Source organism: Desarmillaria tabescens, assembly GCF_030435595.1.
Source record: "Desarmillaria tabescens strain CCBAS 213 chromosome Unknown EV420scaffold_107, whole genome shotgun sequence".
NCBI classification, from domain to species: Eukaryota; Fungi; Basidiomycota; class Agaricomycetes; order Agaricales; family Physalacriaceae; genus Desarmillaria; species Desarmillaria tabescens.
This window is the reverse complement of record NW_026848406.1, coordinates 18350-34412: the sequence shown is the minus strand read 5'-3', so window position 1 is coordinate 34412 and position 16063 is coordinate 18350. Positions and strand designations below refer to the sequence as shown.

The window sequence follows — 16063 nt, the reverse complement described above, 5'->3', positions numbered from 1 at the left end:
TTGTCTCATTCGTGCGATGATTCTTAGCATGGCGGTTATGCTCATAATCTCCATGAGATTTTCCTTCATTACTATGCTGAGTGATGTCAAGGATTTTGGCCATATCAACAATCTCATGCCAAGTATTGATTTCCTCATTATAGAAATGACAACTCAGCTCCTCCCAGAGATCATGCCATAACCCATACCACAAGCGGAGCACTTGAGTATGTTCTGACTCATCCCCAACCATATGGTAATGGCCTTTCAGCTCATGAGCATATGCATGCACATCACGAGAACCTTGGAAACACTGTCTGATCCTTCGACGAACCTTAGCCCAAAAATCCTGAGGGAAGCAATAATTAAACATCTCCCAGAAGAAGGTAGTTAAGTCCCATTCATTGTAATTCATACTGACACTTTGATCATAGAAATCATGGGCCTTCCCTTCCAGGAAACGAGAGATGTGAAATACTTTATCCTCATCTTTAACTCTTCCCATCTTCAGGTATTGTTCACATTCTTGAATGAAGCATGCCACTAATTTCAGGTCATCGCTACCATTATACGTACATGGGGGGATTGGTTTCTCCCATGGAGTATGGTCTCAAGAGTGAGAACGTGAATGACAGTGTCAATTTCTTCTTCTTGTGATGCTTCCTCTTATGACACTCATTCCCAGAGCCTGACTCATCATCCGAGGAAGATGATGAAGAAGACGATGAATCGGAGTCACCAGGTTCATCAGCAGGTGTGTTAATTGGTTCTGCACTGCTAATGGACTTTTTCAAAGCTCTCCCCAAGAAACTATTCGGAGCAACCTGATCCGCAGCAAATGCAGGCCCACTCCAAACGTTGGGTGTATCTCTATGTTTGTGGCCTTGCATGGCATTTTGCGATACATTGATCATGTGGTGCATATCTATGTGAGGATTACCCATCATGTCGGTACCTGCTATTGGGGACCGACCTCACAAACCACCAGGACTACTAGCTTTTAGTCCCAAAGGGCTCGATGACTTGGAATCTCCCTTCCGGTTGCCCAAAGTTGCATCAAACATCTCTTCAGTCTTGATCTCCTCTGCAATCCTGACCTTCTTTACAGGCTTCAGAATCAGGGGTGCTTGTAATTGGCAGGGGTAAAGTGCACAGCCTCTCCAGAAACCTCACCCTTTGTCATGGGGGCTGAGGTGCTGGCCATCTCAGGTTTCATCTTGGATGAAGTACCAGCTTTACTAACAAGTGTGTTAGTGGGATGCTTAAATGCCTTCCAAGTCCTAACAACATCTTCATAGATAGCTTTTTGTACTTCAGGGATCCTCATCTTTCAAAAAATCAAAGTTCTCCCAAGCACATTGTTGATTCTCAGGGTCCAATTCTTCATTGTCAATACCTGGAATCCCAGTGTCCCGAAAATCATGAACCTTTCCTTTGTTGACAAAAGGCCTTTCTACAGGTACTTCATTTCCCATCTCATGTTCAGTATCTGACTCAGGGTTCTGTGTATTTTCAGCTTGAATCACTCCAGCCTGGGCTTCGAGTCAAGCTGCCTCTGCAGCAGCCTCTTGTTCCCTTCTAACTTGATTTGGGATATTAAGGAACTGCTTTTCGAAATGCTTCTGCCATACGTCATGTACATACTTTACAGTATTCTCAATAGCAACCCTATTCTCATCACCATCAGAATCAGATAAAATTTCATATCTATTTTTCATGCTAGCAGTAAACCCGGTGATATGCCTGGTATCAGGCTACCCATAGATTTTGTGATTTTACATCAGTTTATGCAATCTACAAGTGGTACAGAGAGCTACAGTGGAGGCTTCATGCTGGTAGCTAAATACTACATAAAGAATGAGAGCACGGCAGTACAGAACAGACTTAGAAACGACATCTCAAAGAGTCAATTCTACTAGCTGTCAACACACCAAGCTAAGCCCTACCTAAACAAGACTATTACAGTCAAATCTCGGGGACTTGTCTGTATGAAGTATAAAAACCAAGAAGTTGAAGAATGGAATGAACTAGATGCCTTGTCACCTCGATGAGTAGAAAGAACCTGTCAAGAAAAATTGCTAAGTCAAGAAACAGATCAGCTTTCGAGATCAACTCAGGCTAGGAAAGGAATAACCTTGGAAGAATGAATAGCCACATTGGGTACCGAGATAACCGACCTTGATCATGCAGTGATCAACAGAATATAATCTCGGACCTGCAGCTGATCACGATCGGTGGTTACATCCTCGAGATCCTGTGCAGACTGCAGTATTCAATACATATGGCATGCAGCAAGCCTTGCAGATGGAAGAAGGAGCACCCACAGACCAGTAGGGCACTCCTTGGTGACAGAATAAACTGGCGCAGTCGTGTCGAACTGAATAGAAACTATGGAATGGCGCAATACTTGTAGGATAGTGACTCACTGTTTGTATTAATTCCAAAGCTTGTACCATAATTACTGTAGATATTGGCTCCTATACCTAGAACATGAATCGTATAAATTAGCAGCAACTAGATGCATAACGGCAGGAAAGCATTCCCCCACGTTTGTGCTAGTAGCCTGTATAGCTACCTAATCAATCACTGGTTTTATTGCATATCCTTGACTGAAGTGAATTAAGTTACCAAAGTCAACCCATAAGGGCAACTACAGTAATCTAGAAGAGTTAAGTAGGAAGTAGAGCCATCCCCATGTTTGTGCCTTGCTAGTTAATTGAACTGCTCCACGGACAAAGGCCTCGTGCTCTCTCTCTCTGAGATTAGTGATCTAGACATGCTGAGTCGACTTTAAGTCAAAAGACCTCATCTAGTTGAAGTAAAATAAGCCCCAGAATGCTTTAAGTTCGAATAATCGTCGAGTTCAAGGAACTCCAGAGTCTGTGTACTCTTTGCAAGTCTTGTACTTGAAGTCAGAACCTGTGCGTTCTTTGTAGAGTGATTTTGCACTCTTTGTAGACCTCGGAGTCTTTGGTTGTTTGATTATTTGAAGTGTCCACTAGAAGCTCTTCTAGACGACGTCAAAATGAGTATAACTTGCTCAACTATACCTTGCAAAACAAGTTCATAAAATCCCACTATCGTGGACTAGTGTACTTTGTGTAAAACACATCAAAAGAAGAATTGAAGTTGTTTTCGGACAAAACCCCACTAGATTATCTAAATCTAAGTACATCGTGAGTGCTTCTATCGTACTCACCCTCGAACTTATATACATTGGTGATAATGTGTGTGTGAGTGATTTAGTATCTAGATTGATGATCTAGATGCTTGTTTCATTTGTGTGCTGCCCATTACCGAGCACATCACCAGTAATTTTCGAACCAGGGTCTGGGGAAGGGGTACATCTACCCTTCTTCTTCCCCACAGTCTCCCATCCCATAACTTTGCTAGGGTGGAGAACAACAGAATCATCATCGAGATCCAGCAGATCTACATCCAACACAGTTTGGAAACCTGTGTAACTCAGCTCATTCGCAGCAACACGACTGCCAAACTGGCTAGGAAGGTCCTTGGACACGATGGACTCCTCCTTCACAGGCCAAGAAGATAATCCCTTCTCGTTGATAGAGACAGGGCTTGAGCTTCTCACGCTGATGTCAGGCACGAGGCTTGCAATGCTAGTAAGGGGGCTTTCCATGTCCCCCAAAAGGTCAGCATTATTTTTAGATTGAATAGATGGCAACTCAGCAGGAACAGCAGGTGCCTTTTTATTGCCCTAAAGTGGGAGCCCCTGAGCAAATGGAGCAACCCCTTTCGAATGGGTAAATGGTGCCATAGATGCACAAGCAAGAAGAAAAAATTGAAGCGAGTTTAGAGAGGTAGAAGAAGCAAGAGGTTCAGAATTTTGGAGTGGTGAGGCAAAGTTGTGTGGAGATCCGGGTGATCAAGCCAGAGGGTTTCAATCGATGAGGCCTTGCTGGTAAGGCTTTTTTGTTTTTCGAAGTCGAGGTTTGTTGAATTCAAGGTTCTTGTAGGTCAAAAATATGTGACAGTACTGTGATGGGAAGTCGGCAGTAATGGCACATGAGAGTTAGATGAAGCAGAGAGTAGTCGAATGGAGGAAAGACCAGGTGAAAAGAACCTCTATTTGAGTAGTTCTAAGGAGTACGTAGGAGTATTTTAGGTCTTATATACGAGTAGGATAGGGTCTAATCTATAAAGAGAACATGGCTAAAGTAAAAGGAAAGGTGGGATAAGTAATAGAGATGTGGGATCACTGCAGTAAAGTAAAAGAGTAGAATAGTAAGTAGGTAATGGTAAAGATAAGATAGGGATAAAGAGAATGAGAGTACTGGCACAACATGCTGGCACGAATCTCCTACACAACATCTGCTCCTGCTGCACCCAAAAAACACTACCTAAAAACCAGATCTGCTCTATTCTCGGGTGTATTTACTGATGGGATCTCAGAATTAGTATATCGAATATGTAGGTGGCTTTCTGGACCGTATCCCAGACATCGATAGAGTCTGTGTGATGTGTATTTGTCATTAGCATCATTGAGCAATGTTCGCTCTTCTTGTGCAGGTTTGATATCAGACAGGCTAATCACACATGGTTGGAAACTAACCCAGATGTGAATTTCAGGTCGGCATTGGAAGGACGCGTCTTCACCTCTCGCTGCCATCTTCCTTGACTGTTTCTATTATCATAACTCAGAATAAAACAGACTAGAGCACACCTCACCAGTTCTCGAGGATGTACTTCTGCTGCAGCTTCCGTCTTGCAGAAAGAATCTATTGATCTCACTTGTCCTGATCTCGATGGATTGTTCTTCCCAACACATCAGTTCACAGGTCACTGCTATGCGTTACTGAACACTTGGTCATAATTTTACAGTAGGTTGAGAGAAAGAGAAACAACATTGAGACTATTGAGACCTCTTCTAGGTGTAAACAACGGCCTAGCTCTACTCTCCATCGTGCCTCTCTATCATTGGACTGACACAAAGCAACCCATTATCATATTTTCAGCAAAGAAATATTTGATCAGTGAGTTGTGCATCGCGAAACATCCCAAGCATCCAATGTGGTTAACTGTCTGCAATTTTGATCACTGACACTTTTTCGAACTTCCCATCCCATTGTTTCCGGTGACATGCATGCAACGCGTTCACACATGTAATTTTGCGAATTCTAGGAATGCAAACATGTGTGTGCCCCGTGAATAATATTAGAGTGCATGTAAGGCATAGAGCGCTACACACTGAGGCAGAAAGCACTATAATAAAAATAATATGAGTAGAGCACATGGCTTAGACTTAGAACGGCACACTTGTGTCATTTAAGTGTGCAGTCTCAGTGCTTATACACACACACTGTGCCCTCCTCTGCAGTGTATCACTCAATTAAATTCACTGAAGATAATATATTGAAGGTGCTTCGCGCTACATTGATCTATGATGCGTGAACCCTGCCAATCCGGCAATCACCGAGAAATGTCATCCTGAACGAAGAATCAACAAGTCCGAATACTCTAAGGAGTTCTCAGCCGGAGAGAAATAAAACCTGCTGCCCATATGAAATATTAAACTAGAAATGGTTGCGCGGCAACCAATAAAATAAAACTCACTCACTAGATAAGTTGCGTGGCACTGTAATTAAATCCGCGGAGCCAATAAGAAGACACATGGCACATGGCACAATGAGGCTAGGCCTTGTCAAGTGGAGAAAGCAGCGGTAGCACGTGCGCCGACACGGAGTGCTGAGTAAAATAATGATTACTATCACTACGGCTGATGCGGCATGCAAGAGAAGGGAGTCCAAGGTGGAGCGTTGTCTATTTTCAGTATTTACATTTCATATAGTTAACGGTAAATATAAGAGCGGTAGTTACAGGTAGTTAGCAAGTTTTCAGACCCCCGCAGTTGTACTACGAAGCAGCGCGCTTAGTGTACGACGAAAGGATTTTATTTGAAGCTTCGAGCGAGAGAGTATTATTGAACTTAGAATTATTTTGAACACTTTGAGAGCTTGCGAGGCATGCCTTGCTCGAGCGCGCTTGATTTGTTCAAGTAAAGTACAGTAATTGATTGCACTCTACTTAGAGAATATTGTATTGTGATAACTTGAATGTGCATTTGTGTTTTTGGAACTTGTTTGTGAATTCCAAGTTATTGCAAGTGGCAGAGGTTCGAACCCTTTGGCTTGTCAGTAATCTCTGAGGTTTTTTTGGTTTATTCCCAAGTGGCATAGGTTCAAACCCTGTGGCTTGTGGACGTGTTTTCTGTGTTTGTGTATCTCTGGATCGCATAGGTTAGAACCCTGTGGATCTATGAACGGGTTTTGAAGTGTTTTCTGCTTGGAGCGCAAGGCTTTAAGTCGTGTTAAGTGTATTGTGAAACGTTGTGGACACTTGTGTGTTGCGCGCGACATATTTTGAGGGTTATACGTTCTTGTAGAACATTTGGGGGCTTGCAAAATAATACTTTTGCCTTGAGGCCAAGCGATTCTGTCGCTCACCTCCTGTTCCAAAAGCATTTGGACTTAGAAGATTATTATATTGCTAAGCGTGCTATATTATATTGTAATGTGCAAGGATTCTTTCAATACTACTGCTATTGTGTGCTTGTATCGCACATCACCCCCGAACTACTGAGGGTTTGTGTGTGTGTGAGTGTGAGTGTGGGTGTGTTAGTGTTATATACGCTAGTGCATTTCTAGCTTGGCACGCACAGAGCCTCTTCACCGGCCTACCACCCAATGTGATAAGGTTTGAGAGAAAGAATAACTGTCACCAAAGAAGGTATACCAGCCATCAGGTATCGGATATGCATGATAAGCAGAGGTCCTAAATATATGGGGTGCTCCAGTATGATCTTCAACCACCAACTTGCCACGTCGAGATATCTTTTTGTTTGATACCTGGCCCAGTCCCCACAAATAACCTGACTTGATACAGGGTCCCTCATACCAGTCAGAACCTGTCTTCCCAGTGTGAAGTTTCCCTGTCACTGAAACAATCTTAGTATCTGACATAATCTCCATTGCCATTAACTGGTCCCATGATGGTTGCCAGTGTCTGCATCCATCCCCAGGCTCAGGGTATAAGAAGAGCAACTCCATGCAATACTTTTTTGACATCACCTCTGTAAGTGCTATCCAGGCATCCTCTTCAGATTGTGACTCATCATATATCGGGATAGATCTCTTGGAGAGAAAGTATGCCAAACCTGCTACTTTATCGAGAGGCTTCGTTGACACACGATTCCGCATCTCCCACAGTATCTTGAACAAACTACCCTGCCTCACATACCTCAATGATTGTAGGTGTTTGTCGACTCTTCTTCACATGTCTTCATCCATCCAGTGATGCTCAGTCTTCCTGCCAATGATATAATCACTGTTGACCTCCTGAAGCATCCATGCACATCTGAACCAACAGCGATTGCTTTCCAAGTCATCTGACATCAAAAAAAAGGGTCGACTGAGCCTGCTGAGGTAGTATACCACCGTCCTTCCACTTGTACTGAGATAGATAGCTCCAATGGTTGGAACATCAACCTTCCACTCTTCTCTGCATAGATCCTCCCTGCACCCACCCTCTTGTCTCAAACACAGAACATCTAGCCACACATACTCCCCTCCAAGGTTCAGCATCTCGATCCGGATGTGATTGAGGTCCGAATCTTTGGGAATCGGCACGGGCCATTCATAGCCATTGATAGGTGTCCACACATCCATCCGCTCCTTGTCAGACACCCATGCATGTGATATGGGCCACAGCCACAGATCATGGGTAACCCAGAATGGCACCACCCTATTAGCATACAGATCCCAGATGCACCGGGGTGGAATATCCCCCTGAGAGATTCTGTTATTGAACACCAGATTTTGTCGCATTTGCCGATCCTTGTCCCATGCTTCGCGGATGCGTTCGACAGTGCTCAAACCATACCAGTATGGACGCAGATTGGCATAGAGGGTGCCAAAGTCATAATCTTGTCTGATGAAGGATTCCAGAACAGATGACAAGGTGGGGTGATCGAGAGTATATGATGTGCCAAGTGTCGCATTGAGCTCCTTCAAGACCCCATTCATACCAAGGTAGGCACAGGGAGTGTCTGCGAGAGCAGATTGTATGGCAGGCATGGTACCAGTGTAGGAGCATTGCATTGGCACTGGAATGGTTGATTCTGCTTTGCCGGTCTCAGTGAGGGCAGAGAGTGTGACCTTGGGGAGGCTCTTATAATTTTCATGTGTTAACTTTCTCTGCAATATGTTATTCCTTGCCTATCTGTCTATAAATTGAAGTGCTTACCAGGTTATACCACTTTTCCTTCCCACTCCGCCATTCCCACTCTTCTATCATTTCTAAGTATCATAGTGGAATTAGAATAGCAAGGATCGAAGGTCAGACAACCACACATACCTTCCAAGGTGCGGATTGCCATCAAGATGTGGTAGCGCAGAATGTGTTACTCATGCTGTCCTGGTGGTAAGAAGGAGGTTATTCAAACTAGCGCCCGGACCATCATGTGTGCCACAGCTCGCCATCAGCAGCACTGCCGAAAATCCTGTGCACTTAATGCTGTAGATACAGCATCGCCATCAATCATGTACCCGTGATTTATGTTCTTGGCGATGATTTGGCACAGAAATGACGGAATATTGTAGGCCACCGATTTATTGATTATTTGTGTTGAAAGTAATATTAGTTGTCCAGAGCACATCTCGACATCTGATTTGTGGGTATTATGCGACATAAGTCTCGTAGGGCTGTAGGCTCGTACTTCGATCCCAACTTCCCCATGGCAGTCTCTTCTACTATCACTTGCCTGCCGCTGCCGCCTCCTCACACCAAGGTTTTACTGCATGCATCAAAATATTACACATCAGCTTCACGATGGTATACCTTGAGGTCTTTCCATTGCAAATACCGCTTTTTCAGTGCCAAAGATGCGTCTCAGGAATATTATCTATATCATTCATCTTACTAAAACCCTGTACTTCCTACAGGCTATTCTCTACGGCTTTCATATATCGGGGAAGTTGCAGCCGGTGGTGAAAAACGTTGCTAACCACTTTCGTTCAGATCCCACATAAGAAAATGAAAGAATGCCTAACCTCCCCTCAACAGTCCCCGCACTACATAACACGAAACCTCATCAACCCACGGAAACTCTGCTTCCAAAACTGCGTTTGACCTTCTCCCCATACCATGACTCAACATCCAAATTCCTCCGACATTTCCTCGTCATGGTCATCCATAGCGTCCCCTTCATCTTGAGCGTGTCCGCGTCCTGAGATGGTGAAGGTCGTAAATGCTCTCGTCACTTACGATCAGATGAAGCGAGCGATGTAGCCCTGAAATTGAGTGTCCCGTACATGTCTCAATTCAGGATCAAAGCAGTTGATGGGGTAAGAGGGGAGCCTGGCGAGAGAACGACCGGACGAACGTGCACAGACATGGACTATAATAGCTGTTCAGGATATCAATGCCCATATAACCGGGGTGAGAACGGAGTATGAGACTGATAGTGAGGCGATGACGCAGGGAGAAGGATGTGCCCACACGCGTCTGGGTCCTTTGATGGGAGAAAGCATATGAGGAGTTTGCTTAGGTATGTCTAAATGTGATGGGTCGCTGAGGACAAAATCCTGACAGTCATTCCTCAGTACACACTCTCGTTGCTTATGAGCAGATTTCAGCGGGTGATGGGGCACGAGAGGAATCTGGCGGGAGAATAGATGCTGATGAGACCATGGGAGATCAGCGTGCCCGGCGGATAGCCGAAGTAAAGATCACGGCGTCAACAAACCAATTTGAGGCTGCGAAGGGCCAGGAAAGAAAATGTGTGCGAGACTGTAGAGATGGAGGCCGAGTGAGTTACGGTTATTGGTAGCTTGCGGCCGTTTTGACAGTCGAGGTAAGCTGGTTACCACCTTTGGGGGAGGCGATAAGCAGTGTAGAGTCGCTAAGCGCCTACTCTAAGTGGCGGATGGAGGGAAGGTACGTTGTAGAGTCGGCCAATGCTGAGGCTATGTACGTGAGGCGCCCCGAGAGTGTCAAGCAGAGTCGAGAAGGTCGGTAAGCCGGGCTTCTCGGGCGCAAGATTTGTTGGAATACAACATTCGAAAGCTGGTGTGACAGAGACAGGAGAATGATGGGCATAACACGCCCACCCACACTCCCGAGTATGCTCCAACGCAAATCCCAACCAAAAATCCGATGCGCATTGCAGACCACAGCATCGGCGGATCTGCCACAAGGACATGCCGTGATCTACGCACATACGCGGGGACGAGGATGGCTTGACTTTTGGATCACATAGCACCGTGTTCGAATTGACGTAACATTAATATAAAAAGTTCCAGCGGGAAATAGGGGATGGCCACGCACAACGAGCGATCCTTGTTTCGAGTGTGCGACTGGAACTGTCGACTTGTGTGTGTTGGCAGGCGATGTCTGGTTGGAGCTATGGATGCTGTCCAGCCTGCGTTGGACGAGGCTGCCGGTGTTGATCACATCAGGCCATGCGTCTGCTATCGTGATTTTGCCGGAAGACAAACTAGGAGACGGGTGCGATATGGTGTAAGAGGCTATTTCGATGTCGTCGTGAATACCTGAGAGAAAGTTAGGTCACTCGTTACAGGTTCACGGCAGGAACATACATTTGGAAAACCAGTTATAGTGCAATTTGAACAGGAGCAACAGTGCGAATCCCTAGCGTTTGCCAGTGAAGTATGGTTTCCGGTAGTAGTCGTTGTCTTTGATTCGTGCCTTGATTGCAAAGACAACGACTACATGCAGTCGTAAACGTGATGGAGGTGCATCATAGGAGGAAAAACATACTTCGAAGGACGCCTGACGAATTTCACCGGTTCAACTTGATACGAACACCTGACTTCCTGTAAGAACAGTATCAGCTGTGTACAACCAACAACTCGACAAACGAGCGCGTACCTCTTTTTTCCAGTCATTCGTCTAGCATATATATACCACCAAAATGTCCATCCCTACAGCACAATTCCTGCGTCATGGCAAAACACGAATGGCCATCCTACTTCCGGCAAATCAATGAGACGGCGGGGGCAGAGAGGGTGTGGCAGGCAGCGGCAGTGAGGACTAGGTGGGTGCATCCCTTAACGCGTGGAGAATGGCAGGTCATTTCGCGGGATACAAGGATCTTCATCGAGTCAGGAGCGGGAACACTGCGATTCTGCCCTCGCTAGTTTTCTTGCACTGCTCATCGTCCACCTTGCATGTCCCATGCTGGTCGGAAAGTAATAAATCATCTCGGCGAAAATTCGACTCGTAGCCAGCGCAGGAAGCCATCGTATTCGTGGTCAAGGAAAGCCAGTCGAAGGGTGGAGCGCATGAACTTGATTACGGAAGATTAGCCTCCTTGCTCTCTTCAAGAACTGGGTATTGAGGTTTTTCCAGTTCATAAACCGACGTGCAGTCATCAAGAGGGTATAGATGACACAGTAGCATGGAGGGAGAAAAAGAAGCGCGCTTTGTTTGCTTCTCTGGGTGCCAAATAATCACGGCGCGTAGCGGGCCGCTGCGCACTGGTCTCCGGTGTACCTTCAACGTGCTTCGATCAAGGGTTTTCTCGTAACTTCCTTTGCGCTCCCCACTCCAAAGCTTCACGGTTTTGTCTTGCTTCCCCAAGGTTCAATTCCTATAAATTTGTTCAATTGAATTTCTATACTACGAGCCCGGTGACACGAGACATCATCCCAAAATCGGCTGCCCAACTGTTGGGAGAACGACGATAGGGGTCCTAACTTCACTGACCCATCTCGCTTCATCAAAGTTCCATGTACTTGAGACAAATCGTCGTCCTGAAATCGGTGACTCAGATATCAAAGATGGTATATGAATGCAAGTCAAGCGTCGTTACATGGTGATCTGTACCAATCAAGTTAGCAATTTGCGTCGGGGAAGCATAGTCCATGGAGCAGTATTAGCTTTGAGGGTGGTTCGTCATTGTTTTCCTCGAAGTAGCGTTCTGACACTGCGGAATATTTATTGTTCAGATTCAAGGAAGCTGGGCCAGGACACACCCCGCGAGATTTAGACGAGGAATTTTCTCATTCCGACTTCCTGATTCCATGTTGAGTGATAGACTAGTATTAAAATATATTCGCGTTCTCTCTTCTTCTAAATAACGTATTCTTTCCACGGCAGCCCTTTCTTCCGTTCAGTCTGACAATGGTCCCAGGCCGTGTAGTCCATCAGTCACTGTATATACACATTGGGTTTACGTTGAGGACAGAACCGAGAGCAAATCCCCGCACGTTCCTTGGTACGTATATCCCTCTCCGGAACGAAATGTATCCTCAGGCTCGCTTTAGATTTTGAATTCGTCTTTCATCAATCCCCACGTCCTTTCCTACGTGATATGTATACCGCTATCACAATAAACCTCCCAGTCGGACGGACCACCAACTATACGCCTAGGCCTGAAACCGGCCTCTCCCTGAAGTTCATGCTGTGCAACTTCTGAGTGCCGGGAGATATTAGTAGTATCGGGTACGTCGAAACTCGCTGATGTCACCCCGTCTATTTCAGGATTCGTTGACTAACTCTTCGCGTAGGCAGACGCAACATACACAGTCACTTATCCCCCAAAGGTTGGTTCCCTTTCAAAATCGACCCAATCTCATGAGGATCCGTGTGACGAATATTCGGCGTCGCGTTCCGGTAACAAACAGCAATCCTGCTTGCTTCGATTTCCTCGATTTCCTGTTTTCTGCTGCATGCCTGCAGAATAATTCATTTGTCGAAGACAGCGCTAACTGCGCTTTGTGTACTTGACGGTACGTTGGTATCCTTCTATTTAATGACAGTTTCGACTCACATGAAACGTTTTAGATTATTTTCGTGTACATTGAAATCAAAGAATACGATGTTCTCGACTCTTCTGCATGCGCTGTACACGACTATCAGCCAGAACTGGGATACACTGTCTATTTTGCTGCAGTGTTGTTAATCATAAATTTGGGATAACACCGCGCTCTCTGAAAATTCTTATCAACACGGTACCCGACTGAGGGGCTTGCTTTGAATGTAGTGCATCGACCTGCTTGTTTAGACTGAGCCATTGTAATCCCAATACGAATGGTACCGTAAATGGCGGACAGTGAGGGAAAATGAGACTCGGAGTTCTCGAAGAAGAAAAGAAAAAGTAACAATGTTCCTTGGATCGAGGCGAAATGGAGATGCTGCGTATGAAGACGAACACAGTAAATATAGTGAGGAAGGGAAAATATTGATAACGCAAATCATGTATCCCTTCTGAATCTCATTTAACGAAATCGAATGCTGCTGGCTGACCTGACAACAACGGATTCAGAGACGATATCAAACACCATCTTGTTTCCCGCCATAATATGATTGCCAGTCGTGTCATTTCCATTTGATTTCCTTCGTCCAAGGATTGCATTGTCACAGCCATCCCGGTGCTAGCAATCCACTGGGAGTCCAATGATAGTAACCAATAGGGAACATGGCCGCGTTCCTTCCACGGCTTGGTAGGTTCGTTCCTAGCACAGAGCGAAAGGAAAGCAAACATCTCCATGGAACTGCTGTACGGGCCGATGCGCACCCAGTGTCTGGCCCGGTCATAAAGCCGTGGTTAAGAGTCCGCCTTGGCCAGGCCTTCCATCTTCTTTCCTGACGTCTATCATCGTTGCTTTCAATGCGCTCCTGCCTCATTGAAACCCTTCATCGTTCTCCATCTCATATGTCTCTCTTTTATTCTGCGGCTCTATGAATACTTGAAGAAATTATTCCACACGATTGAAGTAAGTGCCGGTTCCGGGTTGCCCCTCCCATGAACGAATTATTGCCGACTTTCTGCAATGTTCACCCCTGCCTGAGCCAACAAAGATCGCTGTTTAAATCGCTTGTGTTCATTTTAAAAAACTGACCCAGCCTGCTGAGGTAATTCATCACCTTTGCACTGCGATAGACGGATCCGATGGTGTGTACAAGGACTTTCCACTCTTCTACGCATAGACCCCCCCTCCCCCCCTAATCCCACTTACTTCCTTCAGACACAGCATCTCGCCACTCGTATTCCTCTCCCACGTTCGACCTCTCGATCCGAATGAGACCAGCGCTCGTATCGTTAGGGATCAGCGCTAGGCAGGCCATTCACATCCACTGATGGGCATCCAGAAATCCATGCGCTCCTCATAAGATATCCACGCATGCGATATCGGCAATATCACATGCATGGATATCTGACGAATTGCCCATGGCGTTTCCTGGCAACCCAGAATGGTATACAGATCGAGGCGGAATGTTTCCGTCGGAGGGACACAGGTTTGTACCTTCTGCAATGTATTAATCCTTGCCTTTCTGTGATCCTTGCAAGTGTGTACCAGCGTCATCTAGTCGAAATCAGATAGTGACTCCGTGATCAACCATCCCTTCCTTTGCATCCGTGGGTTTTCGTCCTAGTGGTAGTGGAATGAGGATATGGAGCAGGGATCGAAGGTCAGACAACGATACATACCAAAGTAAAGAGACGACGTGGTTTGGTAACAAGCTGTGGTCGCATCAAACATGTCACCCGTGCTGTCCTCGTGGTAAGAAGGAAGCTGCGCGGACTAGCGCCCGGATCATCAAAATGCTCAGCATCTCCCATGCTGTGCTTGATATCGGTCTGATGAAGCCACCTTCGAAAAAATGTGCACAATTCAAAAATCTGGGGCTAAAATGAGGATAAACTTGATTTTAAGAGCCGATTTTCGCACCAATAAGCACAGACAATACGGAGAGGACAATGAATGGCCAACCCAAGACTGTTGAGGTCCTCTGATCGAAATGCAGGAAATATCCTATCAGAAGCGTTATGTATATGAAACATGGGAAGAAAAAGATGTACAAACTGGAATCAAGACAAACCTTAACATGAAATGAGGCAACTTATATATATGAACATTAAAAGACAATAAGAGTATGCAAACATACCTGAATCCACTGTGGAATGAACACATTAGCTAAGGAAAGATGCAATGAAAATATACGTACCAGCTCGCTCATGTTTCCACCACCATCCTCAGCAGTATGAAACCAGACCTGGTTTCGTTGATATCGATGTTTGTTGGTGGATGTGAAGACAAAGATTCGGTCTTGTACTTCAGCCACAGTGAACGAGAGAGCCACCTAGAAGCACCTCCGGGTATTGATATGAGAGTATATCAGCTTCAAGGGAAAATTTAAAGTGGGCGTCTGCACAGCACCTCACATGGATTATCTGTGAGCAGCAAAGAGTTTAAACAACTTTCGCCTTTCACATACGTGCTGATCTGCGAAGAAATAGTACGCGAAGAGTGAGAAAAAAAAAGGTAATGGCGGTTAGAGAGAAAGGCCCGTCATTGTTTGCACGGGCCGGTCCGACCCGGAAAAGACAGTCCACAACTTGGGTGGTGGTACCATTTCTCTATTTTTTGCAGCACATCATTCATTTATTCATCGGTACAATCATCGTAGTGAAAAAGTCTACAAAACCGCTACACGATGCGCCTCTCAGTCCTCTCACAACATACCATGAAACCTCTTCATTAACCCGGCGGTCCCGGCCCACGGAAACTCACCTTCCGAATCTGGGCCTTCGTCTTCTCCCACTACGACGACCTGGTATTCAAGTTCCTCGAGGCATTCCTCGTCTTGATCATCCTCAACATATCCTCGAATGACCTCGTCTTGCACCTAATATACAAGTCCTCAAGATGAGGAAGAAGCGTCAAATCGAGTATGCCGTACATGTTCTCCCCTTCTGACGATGGGATCAAAGTCGTTGATGGGACGTGGGAGAAGTCTCGTCAGAGGACAGACATTGACATAGTCGCTCTTCAATGACTGCATTGAAGACGAACGTGCACCGACCCGGGTAGTGAAGCTTGTTCAGGATATTCAAACGTCCGTAGCTGGGATGCGAGATCGAGAATGAAGAGGTTAACCACGGAAAGTATATGTATGCGAGGGAGAGGATACTTTGCACGAGGAGAAAGCGCTCAAGGAGCTATCAGAACTCCGAATTGGGTAGGTTGTATTGGACAAATCCCCGACATTCGACTCAGAGAGGTAATCTGATTAGAATCGTCGAGGGTAATATGTTGAG

The 16063-nt window shown here is 45.6% G+C and overlaps 4 protein-coding genes across 4 annotated transcripts; all 4 read right to left on the bottom strand.

Annotated features, from left to right (window-relative positions):
- Positions 1-545: 545 nt before the first annotated feature.
- Positions 546-1195, bottom strand: EV420DRAFT_1651848 (uncharacterized protein; the record flags this gene model as incomplete). Its single annotated transcript, XM_060478594.1, has 3 exons — positions 546-904; positions 962-1079; positions 1133-1195. 3 exons carry the CDS (start codon positions 1193-1195, stop codon positions 546-548), a joined length of 540 nt encoding a protein of 179 aa, XP_060322636.1.
- A 2046-nt stretch (positions 1196-3241) lies between these two features.
- On the bottom strand, positions 3242-3619 carry EV420DRAFT_1487020 (uncharacterized protein; the record flags this gene model as incomplete). The annotated part of the gene is made up of 1 exon (XM_060470477.1): positions 3242-3619. The coding sequence occupies one exon, from the start codon at positions 3617-3619 to the stop codon at positions 3242-3244; it is 378 nt and encodes a 125-aa protein (XP_060322635.1).
- Positions 3620-7080: 3461 nt separating this feature from the next.
- On the bottom strand, positions 7081-8421 carry EV420DRAFT_161529 (uncharacterized protein). Its single transcript, XM_060475069.1, has 2 exons — positions 8353-8421; positions 7081-8192 (listed from the first exon to the last, which is right to left on the bottom strand). The coding sequence occupies exon 2, from the start codon at positions 8094-8096 to the stop codon at positions 7269-7271; it is 828 nt and encodes a 275-aa protein (XP_060322634.1). The 5' UTR covers positions 8097-8192; positions 8353-8421; the 3' UTR covers positions 7081-7268.
- Positions 8422-14337: 5916 nt separating this feature from the next.
- EV420DRAFT_1651845 (uncharacterized protein) lies at positions 14338-15807 on the bottom strand (the record flags this gene model as incomplete). The annotated part of the gene is made up of 6 exons (XM_060478593.1): positions 14338-14393; positions 14453-14546; positions 14911-14919; positions 14971-15077; positions 15537-15651; positions 15706-15807. 6 exons carry the CDS (start codon positions 15805-15807, stop codon positions 14338-14340), a joined length of 483 nt encoding a protein of 160 aa, XP_060322633.1.
- Positions 15808-16063: the final 256 nt, after the last annotated feature.